This window comes from Myotis daubentonii, chromosome 13 (genome assembly GCF_963259705.1).
Source record: "Myotis daubentonii chromosome 13, mMyoDau2.1, whole genome shotgun sequence".
Lineage (NCBI taxonomy): Eukaryota > Metazoa > Chordata > Mammalia > Chiroptera > Vespertilionidae > Myotis > Myotis daubentonii.
The window spans coordinates 36,138,670-36,157,042 of record NC_081852.1 but is presented as its reverse complement, the minus strand read 5'-3'; the positions used below and the strand labels follow the sequence as shown (position 1 = coordinate 36,157,042).

The window sequence follows — 18,373 nt, the reverse complement described above, 5'->3', positions numbered from 1 at the left end:
TTATAACATTTTTCTGAGGAGGGCAAAGTGTTGTAGTAAAACTGCAGGAGTAGCTATCACCTGATATCCTTAGGGTGGAGAAATGTTCTCATCATTATCGCCATGGAGAAGCGGAAGAGCAGAATGCTTAAAGCACTGGAGTGAGAATAAAATTATTTCCTAAGAAGGCTCTGGGACTCAGCATAAAACAGTTTTCAGTACCCTTTATTAGTAATAATCATCATATCCTCACCACTATTTATTGAAAGCTTACTATTTGCATGTACTAGGCTAAGTGTTTTATGTACATCATCATGTGAATCTAATTTAATCCTTGCTACTATTCGATGAATTACATTTTATTGTCCCTATTTTACTGAGGCCTAGAGAGATTAAGTAACTTTTATTAAATATTAACTAATTATGTAACTGGAAGAGATTAAGGTTAGGAGGTGCGGGAAGGATAGTCATATAATTCACATATGCAGTGGCCAAGACTTGTTCTCTGATTTGTACTCTAGACTTAGGAGCTAGAGCCTACTCTATTTTCTACCCCATCTAAAGCACTGCGCTCCCCCCCCGCCCCCCCGCCGTCAGTTGATTAACTAGGAAAAAATTTGAACTAATCCCCTGGCCCAGCAGTAAGTAAGTGATCCATTCAGCAGAAGTTGATTCAAATACCTGTAAATGGCAGGTATCATGGGCTGTGATGGAGAAAGGTGGAGTAGATACAAGTCATGCCCTTAAGGACAACAATATAAGATTTTTTTTTTGGTGGCAAAATGGAGATTTATGGCCCTTATAGCATTTAATTTGTTATATTATTCAAATCTGTGCTTTATCTGAAGCCGGATTCTAGGTCTGAAAGAAATTATTATAGCCATTTTCCAATGGGAAAATAAAATTTGCTTATGATGAGATTTCTAGAAATCCATGACAAAATATAGGAATTTCTTTTAGCGCCCAAGGTTAGAGAGGATTTATGCATTCTTTTCAATTCTTTCACTTGGGAAGGCATATTCACTAATAATTCATATACCTGGAGTTGGAAAGATGAGGAGACCCTTTTTCCCTCCTAAATCTTGAGGTGACTAGGGAAACTTGGGGAATATGGGTCAATTAACCTGTCATGAAAAGGTTTGATTTATGCCTTTTTGAAATCTCAAGTTTTATTCTGTCCTCATTACCAAAATTTGCTATCAGCTCTGAAATTATGCTTTATTCAAATTTCTTTAAAAAGTCATGGTTTTTTAATAGACTGGGTAAATTAACATTCTATAGGTATTGCATTGAATATTAAGAGGAACACAATAAGAATTTGGGTGAAATTCTAATACATTTTTTTACTCAAGGTATTGCTAGGTTAGCACCAAGTCAACAAGGGGAATATTCACAGACAGGGTCCTTCTGTGACTGTTCACTGTCTGATCAGTTATGCTAATTGCATTTCAGACCCATCAGACTTTCCTCACTGTGGAGAAATATGAGGATGCTTCAGCGACATGGCAGGTGGTACATAATGACGCCTCCTGGGAGACTCGGTGAGCATGTCTATTGAATATTTTGTCTTTCAGGTCTTGAAAACAGTTGGTTAGTAATGTAGGGAAGACTGTCTTAATACATGGTATTAATGATAGCAAATTCCCAAGGAGCTGTCCGGCCATATTTAGTTGATTTATTAGACCTCATTTTGATTCTGTTTTTCTACAAAACGGTGGTGTGTGCCTCTGGAAGATTAGGTGCTAATGAGGTTATGGCCTCCATTCTCATAAACATCTGTTAATTTTTTTTCCATAGTCAAAGACATTATTCCTAAAAGCTGTCTAGCCTTCTTGCAAATTGGTTGAAAGGGGTGCTGGGTGAAGGTGATGAGAGAGCTCTGTAGAGCCTGGCATTCCTTCTGGAAAAAGAGTCAGTCTATACCCAACAAATATGGTGTGTTTATATATGGCCCAGGATTCTTCATTTGAGTTACCAAAACACAGGAGCTGAGTGTTTACATCAGAAAAAAGTACGCTCAGGGTCTTCAAAAGACACATTGCTGTGCCTTTTGTTACCAAATGCCTGAGCTGACTAGATATTTTGAAGATTAAAAACGTGTCTAAAATAAGACAATGTTTCTGTTCCCAATCTTACAAATTTCACCACAGGATAGTGGCATGGAAGGGGGGACATTTTTGGCAATTTGTTTCTAATTCAGATCACCTTAAACTAAGTGATTATTTGCATATTGGTTTGGTTCACATGGGTAACTGAAAATAGAGATTTGATAGCCATACCTAAATATGGGCATACCTTTTTCCTCTGATCTTTAGGACTCTAGGGCAGTGATGGCGAACCTTTTGAGCTCGGCGTGTCAGCATTTTGAAAAACCCTAACTTAACTCTGGTGCCGTGTCACATATAGAAATTTTTTGATATTTGTAACCATAGTAAAACAAAGACTTATATTTTTGATATTTATTTTATATATTGAAATGCCGTTTAACAAAGAAAAATCAACCAAAAAAATGAGTTCGCGTGTCATAGGTTTGCCATCACTGCTCTAAGGTATAGGTGGCTTAGAAACAAGGAGTAAATCCATATTTATTGTTAACATAAGGTTATACAGATAGTAAAAAGAGGCTGATTTATTTTCAGAAGCCCCAAATCAGAATAGCAGTCCACACAGAGATGATGTCTAGCTCTCTGCTTTGTTCATCAGCAGCAGTTCAAGAGCACCAAGCTTATTACTGAGAAACAGAATGTTGAGTCTAGGGGATTTACTCTCTACATAACTGAGGATATCAGTCAATTAGCGCATCCTGTCTCACTGTATCTAGAAGAGGATCTGAACCCCGTGTCCTGGTCTATAAGGACCAATGTGATTTGACTCCATCTGTTTCTGTCATCTTAACCACACCTCCACAGTTTACTCTGTCCTAATTCCACTGACCTGCGTCCTGTTCCTTGGCTGTACCAAGTTTGTTCCTGCTTCAGACACTTTGCACTCTCTGTACCCTCCTCCTTTAAACATGTGCGGGCTCAGTTTAAATGATACCTCCTTAGAGATACCTGTCTTACTGATTTCACATATCAGTTTTAAGGTTGTTTGTGGTTTACTTGCTTATTGCCTTTCTTCTATCATTGAGAAACACAGAAACTTTGGACCATGCTGCCTTGCTCACTACCGTGTCCTCAGAATAGAGTCTGGCACATATGCCATTAGAAGCGTCAGTTAAGGCCGAGGATGACAAGAGCTAGAGGGTGCTATAGCAGTTCTAAAGCAGGAGACATCCGTGTTCTGAATATCAGATAAGCCTTCCTGGGATGGCTAGAGTTTAGGACATTAGAAGATGGAACAGGCAAAGGTATTTCTACAAATGGCTGTTCCCTAAAGGTCCTTCTCTAGGAAGGAAGTATTTATCTCTGTTCTGTTCATTGCTATACTCTGAATATCTAGACTAGTGCCTTGTTCATATTCATTTAATGAGTAATCATATGTTTTTCTAACCACACATTTTTTTAAGAATAAAATTGGATTTGTTTGTTTGTTTCCTACCAACAGTTTCTATTGGCACAAGGGATTACTGGGTCATAGCAATGCAACGATACAATGGCATATTCCAGATACTGCCAAGCCTGGGATCTACAGAATAAGATACTTTGGACACAATCGGAAGCAGGACTTTCTCAAGCCCGCTGTCATACTTTCATTTGAAAGTACTTCCTCTGATTTTGAAGTTGTAACTACTTAGTGAAAACTTGACACAGCATTTAAAGTTTTGCTCTGTATAAATTATGTCACTGATTTTATATGAATGTAAACTATTCTGATGACTTCTATAGTTGTCCCAGTTTTGAGTTTACCGCTAATGGGACAGAGGGGTGTGTGTGTGTGTGTGTGTGTGTGTGTGTGTGTGTGTGTGTGATATGTATGTGTTCCATTTACCTTGCTCTAGCAATTTTTACCTCATGGTCTACAGCATGATTTCCCTTGGGAACTTGTGGCTGTTTAAAGCAACAGTTCTCCCTATATAAAGCCTCTGAAATGTAAGAGTGGTTGAAGATGTGTGAACAACGTTTAAACTATTTATAGAGTTATTGAATGTTAGCACTGGAAAAGCTTAGAGAGATCACCTAGTTTGACCCTTCATTTTGCAGATGGGAAACATAAAATTTTATGGATTTAAGATTAGCATAAAGCTACTCGACCTTTCCCGTCAGTTACATTTAAAGAACAGTATATAAATATCAACCGTAAATATATAAGCCCCGTTAGAGAAAGTAGCATGAAAACTAGCATGCCAGTGTTTCTGTATCGAGCACATCCTTTCAGAGAAGTCACTCTGGGGTTGATGTGCCCAATCCAGGTTTATCATTGATGCACAAATCATTTCTGGAATTGCCTTCAGAGCCCACTTACAGAAAGTGAGACTTGTAATATTTGGATTACGCCTTGTGTTTCCCTAAGTGCCCTTATCCCACTCAATTATATCTCTTATTCCCAAGACTTGTTCTCAGTGATTTTGACCATTCTCACTTATCCAATTTACCCCCAAACCACAAAGCTTTGCTTTTACTGTAGATATTAAAATGAAAGTGATGTTGACTTAGAAGGGCGTCCTCAAAGGGGAGGCTGTAAATTCATGTTCTTCTATCGCTCACTCACTCCCTTGGTTATGGACCCATTCAATCATGACATATTTATTAAGACTTATTCTCATACTCAGCATTGCACACGTGTCTGGTACAATGACAGTTGGTGAGCTCAATTCGTGAGACCATATTTTGGATGAATGTATAATGATCAAAAGGTGGCTATTTTGTAGGAGAAAATAATCAATTCAAAATATAAATTCTGGGGAGGCATTGAAAAACCAGTAATCTTCAGGTATATCCTCTGTGTTGGGTACTCTAATTTTTTGAAAAAGAGGCTTCAGACAACTTGGAAAAAGCTGTTTTGAAGTTACATTGGGGCATTACAAAATACGTAGCCCAATGTCCAAAAGAATGAGATAGGACAATCTGACATTGATCACTGGAAAGTGCTAATTGCATTTAAAGTTATCCAAGTTAACTAGTTGCCCCAAGGCTGTTAAATAAACTTCCAGAAACCAAGTAATGTTTTGTGTGTGTATAAAAGATTCCACATTTTAGGGAAAAATCAATATTTCAAAAACAAACTTTAAAGCTTGAAAAAGAGTCGTAGAAATAATGATAATATTAACGCCCATGTTTGTAGGACTTGAACATGCATTAGAGTGAACCTGGAACATTTTTTAATGAATCAGTCCTCTGCAGACTGTTTCTATGGAAATGAACTGCTGGAGAATTAGCTAATCAGGATTTCAAATGTGTAGCACTCATTTTCCCTAATGACCTCCCAGTATAGTGAAAAAGTTCAGAGGCCTAAAAGAGCAGGTAATTCTCAAAGTAGTTGACCGCAGACAGATAAGTTGTATTAGAACTCATGATATGATTTTTAAAGGTATTTGTCATGACTCAGAAAAGTTTTTGAATGATTTTCTCCCTTCCTCCCCCACCCCCCAAACCCCAAGCTTCCCATTGAAGGTTTCCTCAGTTGGCCAGTGATTCCCTATTGTTTACTTGCAACTGTGCCCAGGCGGCCTTGGCATTACCTGTTGATGATCCTCCTGCACCCAGTCCTCTGTCCAGTACTCTTGGCCCCAAACAATCCACAGAAACCTGTTTTGTCACTAACGGCCATTTCTTCCAACCCATGCAGTTCCATTGCTGCAGTTTGTGTGTAAATGTAAGAACAAATACCTGCATTGCAGATAGCACAGATTCTTTGGAGCATAAAAGAACACCATCAAGAGGCTGATCTGGTCTGTTCATGTCAAAACAGAGACTCAATCTGTGTCTGTGGCTGCTGCTTCTTGGAGCCAAACCATGTGAAGAAAACTCCTGAAATTAGTGGAGAATGTGGAAAAACAGGGGATTGGGTTGGTGGGAGAATTCTGCTGGAGAAGATTTTGTTTCTTGTGACAAAGTGTCTGTGATTTGTTTGTTGTACTCTGTCTAGTTTTAAGGATGCTGTGATATCTTCAAAAAGGACTGAATAATCCCTCTATATTTTTCAATAAGTATTGCATAAATTGTTAATATTCAATAGAATGTTTAATAAAATAATAATTACACTGGAGAAAGTGTTTTCTAATGAGAGATGATGTAGATGAATGAACACTTCTTTTTTTCTTCTTTTTAAGAGGTGGAACAAATGGTGATGGATTCCATGTAAATCAGGCTGGGAAGTGATATAAATGGCTTTTGTAAGTAACCACCCAAACATAAGGGCACCACTTCATCAGTTCCTTCCTGCCTTCCAAAGATTTACTGCTGGCAAAATACATATGGTTGACATTTTTTACTACTAGGGCAACTGAGAGTTTCCTAGACAGACTTGGACTGAATTATGGCTGTGGTATTGTCCCTTGTTTATGAAATGGTGTTGGTAATAATGACCTTCTATGATTGTTATGGACTTGTGTATGTTAATGGTTAAGAGAAAATATACTGGAAACTTACTGGTTCAAATTCTAGTTGCCATTTATTCAGTGTCAGATCCTGAGTAAATGACTCGATTTCTTAATGCCATAGTTTCTTCATGGGTCTCAATTTCTTTTATAAAATAAGAACAATAAAGTACTTACTCTTTTCATTTGTGAGGGTAAGTTAAGGTAAAGTTGTTGGTGCAGTGCGTGGCATATGATATGTGCTTGATTTACTTAGCTGTTAGTTAACTTAGCTGTCACTGAGGTGATATGCAAGATGATGCATCTGAGTATCTGGAAAAGAGTAGGAAATAAAAATTCCTCCATCAAGAACTGAATCTATGATTTGCCCCAAAGACATTATCTGTTTCCTGATATTTTTCAGAGTTGTATTTTTGACATCTCTGATATTAATGTAGGAAGAATTGGAATGGGGTGGGGTTAATTGAGGCTATTAGAGTTGTCAAGACCCAGAGATAATGGAGGCCAGGCCAGGGTCAGAAGGTGGGATGGTATGAAACTCTATAGTTGAAATGGACATGACTAGATGGAGATGGAGAGAAAGACTTTAAAAACAGTGAAAACCCTGAAACATTGTTTGGGTGATAGTAACAGTACAGTGGGGCCTTGACTTAAGAGTTTAATTTGTTCTGAGACCGAGCTCGTTAAGGAGCTCGTTAATTCAAATTACTCTATCAACTCAATGCAAAAAATCGGTGGAGAGACAGCTGGCATCTCAAAAAACTCGTTAGTCGGGACACTCGTAAGTCAAGGCCCCCAGTATAAACAAGAGCCAAACAAAGAAGAGAATTTCAGATGGATGATAGTAAATCTAGTTTGGGATGTGAACACTTGATCTTAGACATCTAGCCTCCAGTTCTATGAGCCAATATACGTGTTACTGTTGTTTAAGGCACCCCGTGTTTGGGATTTTGTTATGGAAGCCTTGGGAAATGAATATGCTGACCAATGGATTAATTTTCACCCCTTTAGGCATCTGCCAAAGAGGTTCTTGGGTGCTTTCCAGTTTAGAGGACATAGTAATTATGTCTGTACTTTACTCTCCTAAATAACATGGTCATTTATGGCAACCGTTCTCGTCTATCATTGGTTGCCCATGACTGTCATCTATCGCTGTCAAGGACTATAGTAAACTCTGAACTTAATTTACATATTATAAAAAGCCAAGTGAATCAGCTACAATGAAGCTCTAAGATTTTATGGAGAATGAACAGTCTATTAATTTTGGAAATTGATCTTTTATGGCTTATGGGCAAGATCATGAATATCAATTATATATTTATAAGATGACAGAATCAGGACAAATGTAATTATGCATATTTATTCTCAGGTCCAATTGAACTGAGCTATTTTTTTCCTCTCCAATTTATTATGTAAATATTATAAGCTCTGCAGCAATTATAGGACATGTCAGTGTAGAATCCATCTTTCTGTTTACATGGAGGCAAAGCCAGAAAGAAATCATGATATACTTCAACAATTTGGTAGTGCCAGTTTTAAATTAAGGCAAAAAAAGGTTATATTCATGTCGTACTAGTAGAAAGCATTGCAAAAAAGAGTAACTGAGATTTTTTCCTCTGTGAGTGATTCACTTATGGTTAAATAAATGACTACTTAATTAGATTCCCACCAACAGTGCACAAGGGTTCCCTTTTTCCCACATCCTTACCAACACTTGTCTTTTTTATAATGACCATTCTAACAGGTATGAGGTGATATCTCGTTGTGGTTTTGATTTGCCTTTCCCTGATGGTTAGTGATGGTGAGCACTTTTTATATCCCTGTTAGCAAGATGTGTGTCTTCTTTGGAAAAATGTCTGTTCAGATACCCTGCCCATTTTGGGGGGGGAGGGTTACATGTAGTCTATTGCTTCATCTGATGACTTTGTTATTACATATGTAAAAGTTTAGCATACCATGTACTTTAGTTAGAGAGGAAACTATCTTGTTGATTTTTTTCTTTATTGATTAAGGTATTAACATATGAGTCCTTATTGCCTCATTGCTCCCCCCACTCATGCCCTCTCCCCCCTGTTGTCTGTGTCCATTGGTTAGGCTTATATGCATGCATACACGTCCTTTGGTTGATCTCTTCCCCTTACCCCCACCCTCCCCTACCGTCTCTCTGAGGTTTGACAGTCTGATCGATGCTTCTCTGTCTCTGGATCTGTTTTTGTTCATCAGTTTATGTTGTTAGTTATATTCCATAAATGATGAGATCATGTGATATTTGAGTGAGAGTCAGGAGGCCTGGATCCCTGTCCTGGTTCTGTCATAAAGCATCTGGGAAGCATTTGGATCAGTTTCTTAACAACCCTGAGTCATATCTAGGATTTGATCTTGAAAATCTCTGAATTCTATGGCACTTATTTGGTGTCTTTGTTGACAGATTGTAGTAGCTGCTTGGAGAAGTAGGTGGGAAAGGCTTGAGAGGTGGCATCTGGGTCCTGTGGGAAAGTATGATCTGATTGATTAACATTGTCTGATATGGGTGGGGTCTGGGCTAGTAGCTAAATGATGGCCCTATATTTGCCTTTCCAGATCTATGGGATTCTATAAATGCTCTTTTTCAAAGACATAAGATATACAGGTAGTTTCCAGGAGGGTCAGAAAAAAATGTCTCATCTAACAAATTATTCAAGCTCCCCTTTTGGCTTTTAGACATTTAGACAACATCAAATACTAAAGAGGGTAAAAAAAAAAAAAAGGCAGGCTAGTCACCCCAGGGTGAATCTACATTCACACATTCACGCCATCTAATTTTCTCTGCGTTAACTCTGCAGTGCCATCTACTGAATTGGACAGGAAATAATACAAAGACATTAAAAAGATGCCAGATGACAGTAAGAGGAAATCTTTTACTTCTTAAGATCACATATTTTAATTACTTTTTTTAGCTGCACTTATATTTTGATAGGTGAACCCTTTTGAGAAAGTCTCACACCGTTTTTAATTCAATATAAACAACAATCATGAGGATGTTGTCAATACATGTTGAATCACTTGTTTCCTTTTTTTAAATTAGTATTTTATAAAATCTCAAAACCCCAAAGTATGCTTCTGATGTCCTTGTAGCCACAAGGACCAAAGCAAAAAATCTGGGTGGGAGAAGAGAGGCAAGAAACGTTTGTTAAGGTCTATTAGGTTTTGCCTCAAATTGGTATTCCCAGTGCTGTTTATACTTATGCCATAAAAAATGTTCCATGATCCAATAAGTTTGGGAACTACTATATACTCAATCCCTCTCTCACAAGGCACACTAGGATAATAGGGGTTTTTTAGACACTCTTAAGGCAAGAAATGTGTTTAACTTTGTCTAATTCGATGCTTCCTAAATTTAGTTGAACACAGCTTATTTATTTTAAGGCATTTCAAATATTGGTCTCTTAATGCCAGGCACAGTGCTAGCTGCTTCATGTATATTAACTGGTTTATGATTCGTTACTGCCTTGTGCTTTTACACAGGAAGGAGATGAGAGTTGAAGCAACTTCTGCAATACGTATAGTTAGAAAGTGGCGGTGCTAGAATGAAAACCCAGCCTGATTCTTAAGCACATGATGTTCCCAACTGTACCCCATGGCCTCTCGACGGGGTGTTTAGCGTGCACATGGCTGAGCACAGGATCTTCTGCATGGCAAGGTGGGGTGCAGGGGTGATCACAAGAACCCCCATTTTAGTTGATCTTTTCCTAGGATAGAGACACTTTATTTTTTTGTTAATCCTCGCCCGAGGATATTTTTCCATTGACTTTTAGAGAGAGTGGGAGGGAGAGAGAGACAGAGAGAGAAACATTGATGTGAGAGAGACACATCCATTGGTTGCCTTCGTACACGCCCCGGCCAGGGCTGGGGAATGAGCCTAAAACCAAAGTATGTGCCCTTGACCGAAATCGAACCCAGGGCCATTCAGTCTGCAGGCCAATGCTCTTTCTACTGAGCCAAACCAGCTAGGGCTAGAGACGCTTTAAAGACTCCTCTTGTGGAAGCAAGTGATTTGCTTCTCCTGGAGGTTAGGAATTGTGGCCTGCATGTGATAGGTGGACTTTGTCACTTCTGAAAACTCAACTACTTCCAAAGTTTTCACCTTGTTATGGATGTCTCTAGGGAATTCTTAATTTGCATAACAAGCATCCGCTCTAGTCCTTCCCCAGATCGGTGCTAGGTATTGGGTTTCCTAGCCATGGAAACAGAATTTATAGTCTAATTCTCTGAGGTTCAGTTTTCATAGGCACTCTCCTGGAGGAATCACAGAATTGTACCTATTAAAGAAGGTCACATGACCAGGTGCTATTTTTAGGCAGACTATTTTGGGTACTTTATGTGTGAAAGTTGGATGAGATCAGGCCTGTAGGATAGGGGCAGGACAAGATCCTGGCTCCATCCCTCGCTTTCAGTTTCTTCACATGTCAAAAGGAAGGGAATACTCTGTTGTTCAGGCTGAATCCAGACCAAAGCAGATCCTGAATATCTTCATTCTCTCCTTCTAAATAGCTATGAGTCTATAAAAGTCAACAGAGGCAACCACATAGGAAAACAGCTGACAAGATTTATTAAAGTGTTAAAAGAATCCTGAGTGTCTGACTCGTGTTGTAGAAAATATTTTGGATTTCCCCCACTTCTTCAAGTAGTGGATTAAAAGAAGGTCAACTTAAAATGTTTGAGAGGCAGAAGAAAAGCTTAGACATTTTATGTGGATTAGAAATACAATTATGGAACATCATGAAAGTAAACTTGTATTATGTAAATGATATGTGTGTATTATATTCCTTTGCAATTGTGTGCTTGGTTTAAATCTAGGTACTGGTCCCTCCCTTCCCTCCAGGGACCCAAATTAGAAGTCCTTTATTATATAGCCTTTGTTTTAAAGTCCATTTTGTCTGGTATAAGCATTGCTATCCCAGCTTTTTGTTTGGTTGTTTCCATTTTCATGAAATATCTTTTTCCATCTCTTTACTTTTAGTCTGTGTGTGTCTTTCCATTTGAAGTGAGTCTCTTGTAGACAGCATATGTAAGGGTCTTGTTTTCTCATCCAGGGGTATAATCTCTTTCCGCTCTCTTCAAGCCCAGCAAGCCCCAAGCTGAGTTATGATGGATTTAACCCTACCTATTGGTCAGGCAGTCAGGAGCAGAGATTGGAGCATCACCTTAGGGAGACATCTGTCCTGCCTTGTGGAGAAGCTTCTACGGTGTCTTCCCACACAGGGGAAGTGCTAGTTCTCCCTGGGGAGGAGTGGGCCACTCTGCAAGCTCTGGGTGTCTGCAGAGTAAAAATCCTTGGGGCATCTATTCAGATGTCCCTATTCCATGTTCTAGGGTTCCATATGTTCCCAACCGAGCCCTTCGCTTAGCTCAACTGACTTGTTTTGACTATTTAAGTGTAACTATATGACTACAAGGATAACACTACAAGAGTCAGCAAGGTTATGTGCTGTGCATAGTAGAATCAATAAATATTAACGAAATGGAAAGGAATAAAACCCTACAAAATTTCTATTAGCAATAGGCAGACTCAAAGAGAAGCTGAGAACAAGTTTTAGAGCCAGCAACCCTGTTTTATTTATTATTGAAATATTTTTGGAGTTCTGCAACCCTATCAAATTCTGAATGTGGTCCACAGCTGTGTTTGCTTTTCCACTGCAAGAGATAAGCTACAAAAGAAGTCCTCTGGTTCTCTCACTTAGCCTGTAGCTGTCTGTCCACCACCCTCAGGGTCACATTATTCTTCTATGGGGCATTAATACAACTTAGCAAAGACTAACCAATTCTCTTTGTAGGAATCCGCCCCCCCCCCCAAACATATTTCACATATCTGAGTCATCATACTGGCAAGGGCATTTCCCCAGGTCAACACTATTGAAATCTTCAGCAATTAGGCTGCCATCTATGCCAGGGACTATCTGTGCCCTAAAATTCCATTTAGGATGGAGTTGTCCTTGCTAGTTGGATGGTGAGTGAGCCAGTCCTGACACCTCATAACACTGCCCCTTTTCTTGGATCACTTCTGGTATCACCACTGTTTTCCAAGTAGCAGATGCCAAGATGAGATTACACGTGGAAGAGATTTATTGGCGAAAGGACCTCTTTAGGATGTCGGGAGAAGGAGCAGAAACAAGTTGAAGAACCTTCAGACTGAAAGGAGAGAGGGAGGAAGGAATGGCTGAATAGGAAGATCCTCACTCCACAGCAGTGTTGAGATACCCTGGGTCAGGCTAAGGGGGTCTCTGAGCAATGGTTGCTTGACGGAGCAGTCCCGTGTTGGGCAATAATATCTCAGTTCTATTACCTCTGCTGTGCTCAGTCATCATATGGGAACAGCCTAGGGGAAGTGTGGCCTTGTTGTGAACAACATGGTAGATCCAACTATTCTCACTGTGGTAGGTTCTCTTAAAGGTCTGAGTGGCACCCTCCATGGCCTCCACAGTGATGAACTGCCTCAGTTCTGGAGCCAAGGTGCCAGGGCTTTAAACTAGGTTGTGCCACTTATTTAGCTATTCGATCATTGGCAAGATCATTCCTCTAACCTTAGTGATTACATCTTAAATCAAGAGCTTCATAGTAACTATCTCATAGGCAAGCTGTAAGGCTTAAACAGAGTAACACGTATCAAATGCATACAATGCAGGTTGGCACACAGAAAGGGCATAATAATGGTAGCTGGACAAAACAAAATTGGTGGCTCTAGAACCTGTTTTGGTATTTTTTTGAGTCTACCGATTGCATTTGGAAATATTGTAGGATGTATACCCTGTTTCTCTTTATTTATTTCACAAATATTTATTAAGAGTCTCCTATAACAGCATATAACTTTGCTGGCTCTTGCAGTGCTATCTTAGAAATCATATAGCTCAGGAGTGTTCTGTGAATTCTCTGACATACTTATAAACTTGAAATGTGTGGCTACCACCACAGTTACTTCCACTGGATTAATCTGGATGCATTAAATATAATTGACATACAAAATTGTAAGATATTCAAAGTCTACATCATAGACAGGGTTACTTCCCTGTTCTTTTCTAGATTATTTCCTTTTATGGTCGTCATAAGGCAGAGAAAAATCTCATTCATACACATCAACACCACCCCCCCCCCCCAGTTTTTCTTTCTAGGAGTTTGAAATTTAGAGCTATTCCTACCTCCTGCTACCATCCAAAGCCAAATTAATCCTTGTATATTTTATTTCATCTCCCAAATATTCATTAAGCTCCTGGTTACTGGTTAGGCAGCCAATGAAACACAGGATAAACGTATTTGTAAAATGATGATCAAAACATTCCCGAACTTGTAGCCTCCAGGGGAAGGTAGGTTGGGGAAGAACTCACAGTTCACTGGGAAAAGCCCAGGAGGGGGCCGTGAAGAGTTTCCCAGGAGAATTCAAGGACAAGATGGGGCAGGGACAAATCTCAAAACACATTTAGGAAATGTCAAATGGTTCTGCCTGACTGAAATCAAGGCATCTCAGAAGCCTTTGCAGAAATAGCAAATTTCTCTTCATTTATTTTTTTCAAAGCCCTTTGCAAATAGTGTCTTGGTCATAGCACTGGAGATGCTGTGGCTTGCAACGATTATGCAAAGTGACCCTGATACGAGTTTAGGGTCATCTATATACATGCACGTAACACGATTTGATGACACAAGTAATGCTTGCTTTTCGTGTGATGGTGATATTTACAAGTGCTTCCAGTTTGGGCTCCAAATTATTAACCAGACAACTGCTGTCACTTAGGCAGAGGTGGAGAGAATCATGAAATTAATCACAGCAGTCTTACATTCCGAGCTGGCATGGAGTGTCCTTATGAAATGGACACTACAATGGGTTAATAGAAAGCTGGGTTTTGTGCTAGAAATGACTTTTTATTTTTTCTAACTGGCCAAACACGGTGCCCTCTCCCAATTAAACAACAAGGTAAAGGGGCCCGAGTGGGCATTTCTTCCCATCAGAGGAAATTACAGATATATATCTTAGGAGAAAGGCGAAAATAAGGAGAGAGTTGAACAAAATTACTGGATTCACATGGGACTATTTTCATTTTTCTAGATAATCAAGTCTTTCCTGATTTAAATGAGAGGCATTCAAAGCTAAACTGAAGTATATGAAACCTTTTAACAGTTTATTTGAGCAAAAATCTATTGGAATTGGGCTGCACCAAACTGGAAGTGGTTAGGAAAGACCAGGGGAAAGACTTACGTAGAGAAGGTGTGGAAACAATGAAAGACATGTATTTGGTTGGCTGGAGCTCAAAGCTTAGTTGGCTGTTTGTGATTGGCTGTCCTTGGAATTTGATTTGGCAACCTGGAGGCATTTACAGGTTTAGATTTCAGTTTGCTTGCTTACATATGCTGCCAACTCATTCTCATAGCCTCCTTGTTTAATTTAACAGAGGAATATTTTACTTCTGAAGGTGGTCCTGTTGGGGGCTTTCTGGTTGAGAGGCAGTTTTGAGGGGAAAAAAATCTTTTACATTAATTGTGGTCCAGATCTCCTGTGGAACTTATCAGGTGTGTCTTTAAACAGTTTTCTTCAATAAAGATCAGTTTAATATCTACAAACCAAAACTAGCAAGCACCTCATAGGGTGGCTATAAATAAATAAAAAAAATGAATGCAACCATTTAGCAAATAATTTAAGTACATGCTCCAGAAATGCTAGCTCCATTCTGTTTGATAACAGACATGGCAAAATCTTGGTTAACTGGAATCTAACTTCCCAGAAATCCCAATATACCACAACCTTTTCTCTGCATTTCATTCAAGAAAAGCTGGTATATTGTTTGAATATTAGTTCATAAACTTGAAGCCCAAAGTTATACATGGTAGGCTTATGTAGTGACAAAAAAGAAAAAAAAAGAAAAAAAGAAACAACTTTAGTTTACTATGGAATCTTCAACACTTAGAACCATTTAGTGCTCAGAAAATATTTGTTGAATGAATAAAGACCCCCAAATCTTCAAAGAGCATTTTTAGGAATTCAATGATATAGTAAGTTAGCAAAGTGAATGAGCTCATTTTCTAGAGGTATTCAATGAAAAATATTGCAAGTAAAACAATTACTGGAGATTTCTGTGAGTTTCTCTGAAATGCTTAATTTGATACAACAAATTATCAATATTCAACAATTCATCAGTAGTTCTTGTTTAACTACTCTGTGCAAAACAGAACAAGAGATACAGTTCTTTCTCTCAAGGATCTCAGATTCTAATGGGAGATTGAGCTATGGGAAGGATAATTGAAATGTGGGGCATAATTGAGAGAAAGCAGCATGAGAGCATAAATGAGGTGTGAACTAAACATGCAATTGTCATGCAATAGAAGAAGAAATTTATTTTCAATGAGAGGATCAAGAAGTTCTTTGAAGGGGAGATTTTATTGCCTTGTAGTTGAACCCTAAAGCAGAAAATAACTTTGACAAGTGGGAATGGCAAAGAAGATAAAGGAGACAGGAAAGGAGGTTGGTGTGGGGGAGAAACCTGAGGCGGAAGATAAGGCATGATTGGTAGAGAAGCAGAGAAAGCTTTTCCCAAGGGTTTTAAAGAGGTAAGTTCCAGGGAAGATGCAGTGTGTGAGAAAAATAGAGAGGATAAGTGATATTTTTGACCAAGGTCACTGTAGACTTTATGATTGAATCCCCTTCAAAGTCTTTTGGGAAATGTAAAGAGTGGGATTCCTTATTAATTGTTTCTTGAATATGACTCTGTTTTGAGCCTCTGTTTTGAAAGGGACTAGGTCAGGGGTGGGCAACCCCTGGCACGCGTGCCAAACATGGCACACCAGTAACTTTTGCTGGCACGCGAAACCCTCCCTTATAATCTTCCATTTACAATTTTTTTCTTAATATTGACTTTTTTATTTTTCAGATAAATTCAGTGTAGGTGCATCTTAGATAAATAATTTTACATAACAAGTTATCTTAAAGACCATAGACATGGCTGACTTTGAAATGCAGTTGATTGAATTTCAGAGTAGCTCAATTTGGAAGCAGAAATTTATTGACCTTAGAGTTGACTTGGAAAACATTGGGAAAAAAAGCGATTAGAGACAGGAGTATCAGGGAGAAGTGTCGAAAACGAACTATTGAGGACTTGGAATGCCATTCCAGAAATTTTTTTCTGTTTAAAAAACTTTGCAACAGCGTTACCCTCCATGTTTTCATCCACATACGCTTGTGAATCTTTGTTCTCAGTGATGAATTTTGTTAAGTCTCATAATAGGAGTAGCCTGATGGATGAAAGTAGTAGCTCGTGCATATCTCTGAAGGTCACGAAATATAAACCTGATGTAAATCTCTGTCATCAGTGATGCAGCAGCAAAAGTCCCACTGATAATATCAAACAGAGTCATAAAATTTTCTGTCGGACTATCAGTGTACATGTATACATTAAAAAAATGCATTTTTCATCATCATATACTGTGTTTTTGTCGTTTGAATGAATTTTATTATTTCTTTAAGGTTCTTCACATACGTACACCTTAAGAGATATCAAGTAGGCATAACATGTTCTCAAAAAATTAGGGCTGGCATGCAGAAGAATTTTGAGTCAGAGATTTTGCTGGTTTTGGCACGCACTCACAAAAAGGTTGCCCACCCCTGGACTAGGTTCTATCAGGACAAAACAGGCAGAGGGCATTGGAACTAGTTCTTATCTAAGAGCAGTGCCACCATATTTGTAGCATAAGCCAGAGTCTAACAGTAGAAGAATTTCTGGCCAGGTAGGAAATGTCATCTGACTATGCCATAGATTGTGTTCAGGGGTTCGAATGTGGCAAAACAAAGCCAGTCTTTGAGATAAGCTGTTTAACTGCCCAGAAAAGGCTCACTCTTATTATTTGGGATGTTCAATCTTTCTACGTTAGAATACATATTTCTTTACTTGCTTAAACATAGAATGCTAAGAATAATTTAATTGCTCTTAGTGACTCAGGGTCATCATTATGGACATTAACTATTATGTCAGGTTGTAAAGAGTGAAACCTTTGGAGCTTAAAGTGTGTCAGATTTTTTTGCCACTGTACTAATGGTATTACCTACACATTCAAGTTTATTATTATCATTTCTTCATTTGTCTTCTTTCTGCAGCAAACTCTTGTATAAAGCAGTTAGTAAGCTCATTTCTAATCTTCCAATTGTCAGAGTGGGGCTTTTCTTTGAAGTAAAGCAAAGGGTGTCTGTTATCAGAGTGTGTGTTTCAGAGGCCTTGGTGGGGCTAAAGAAGATTTACATTAGGGAAATTTAATTATGGAAAAGTAATTGGTACGTCTTCTTTGAGACTTGAATTCCAGCCTCAGCCCTTTCCCTAGCTTGTTACCTTTTTGGCATCACTTAACCTTCCCCAGACCGATTTCCACATTTGGAAAATAGAAATTTGGAAACGTGGTCTTTGACGTCCATGATAGATGGAGTATGGGTTCAGGAGTCAGACTGTATTTGCAGCTTCTTACTTGCAAGCTGGGCGAACTAGCTGGTAAGTTAGTTAATCGCTGTGCCTCTTATCCATTTTTGTGGATAATAATATCGGTCTGACGGTGACTGTGGAGTGTGGGTGGGAAATACGGAAGAAATTCCTCTCACAGTGCCTGCAGACCAGTGTAGAATGCTTGTTAGTTTCAGCTCCCTTTCTTCAATTGAAATCTTTCTAGCAAGATTGAGTGCCTAAGAGGTCAGGATTCCCAGGCTATGTGAAAGTCTCTAAGTGTTATTAGCCAGAGAGGCCACTGGATGTCACACTTGATCTAAGCTACCACGCGTTCACTGTCCAGTGCCCTTGGCTTGGACGATCTTGGGCTCTTCGAGCTAGGCTGGACCTCAGTGATCTTTGAGGTTCAGAGTTTGAACCAGAGTTTGAAAACTGCAGGCCATGGCCAAATTTGTTTTGCACACATTTT

The 18,373-nt window shown here is 38.9% G+C and overlaps 1 protein-coding gene across 2 annotated transcripts in view; it reads left to right on the top strand.

The window, feature by feature from the left end:
- ASAH2 (N-acylsphingosine amidohydrolase 2) overlaps positions 1-6,121 on the top strand; it is a 79,873-nt gene extending 73,752 nt beyond the window's left edge. For both annotated transcript variants that reach the window (XM_059662724.1, XM_059662725.1), the window contains 2 exons: positions 1,432-1,520; positions 3,526-6,121. In XM_059662724.1, coding sequence (XP_059518707.1) covers positions 1,432-1,520; positions 3,526-3,715 — 279 coding nt within the window. In that variant the 3' untranslated portion in view covers positions 3,716-6,121. The remainder of the gene's footprint in view (positions 1-1,431; positions 1,521-3,525) is intronic.
- The last annotated feature ends 12,252 nt before the right edge of the window (positions 6,122-18,373 follow it).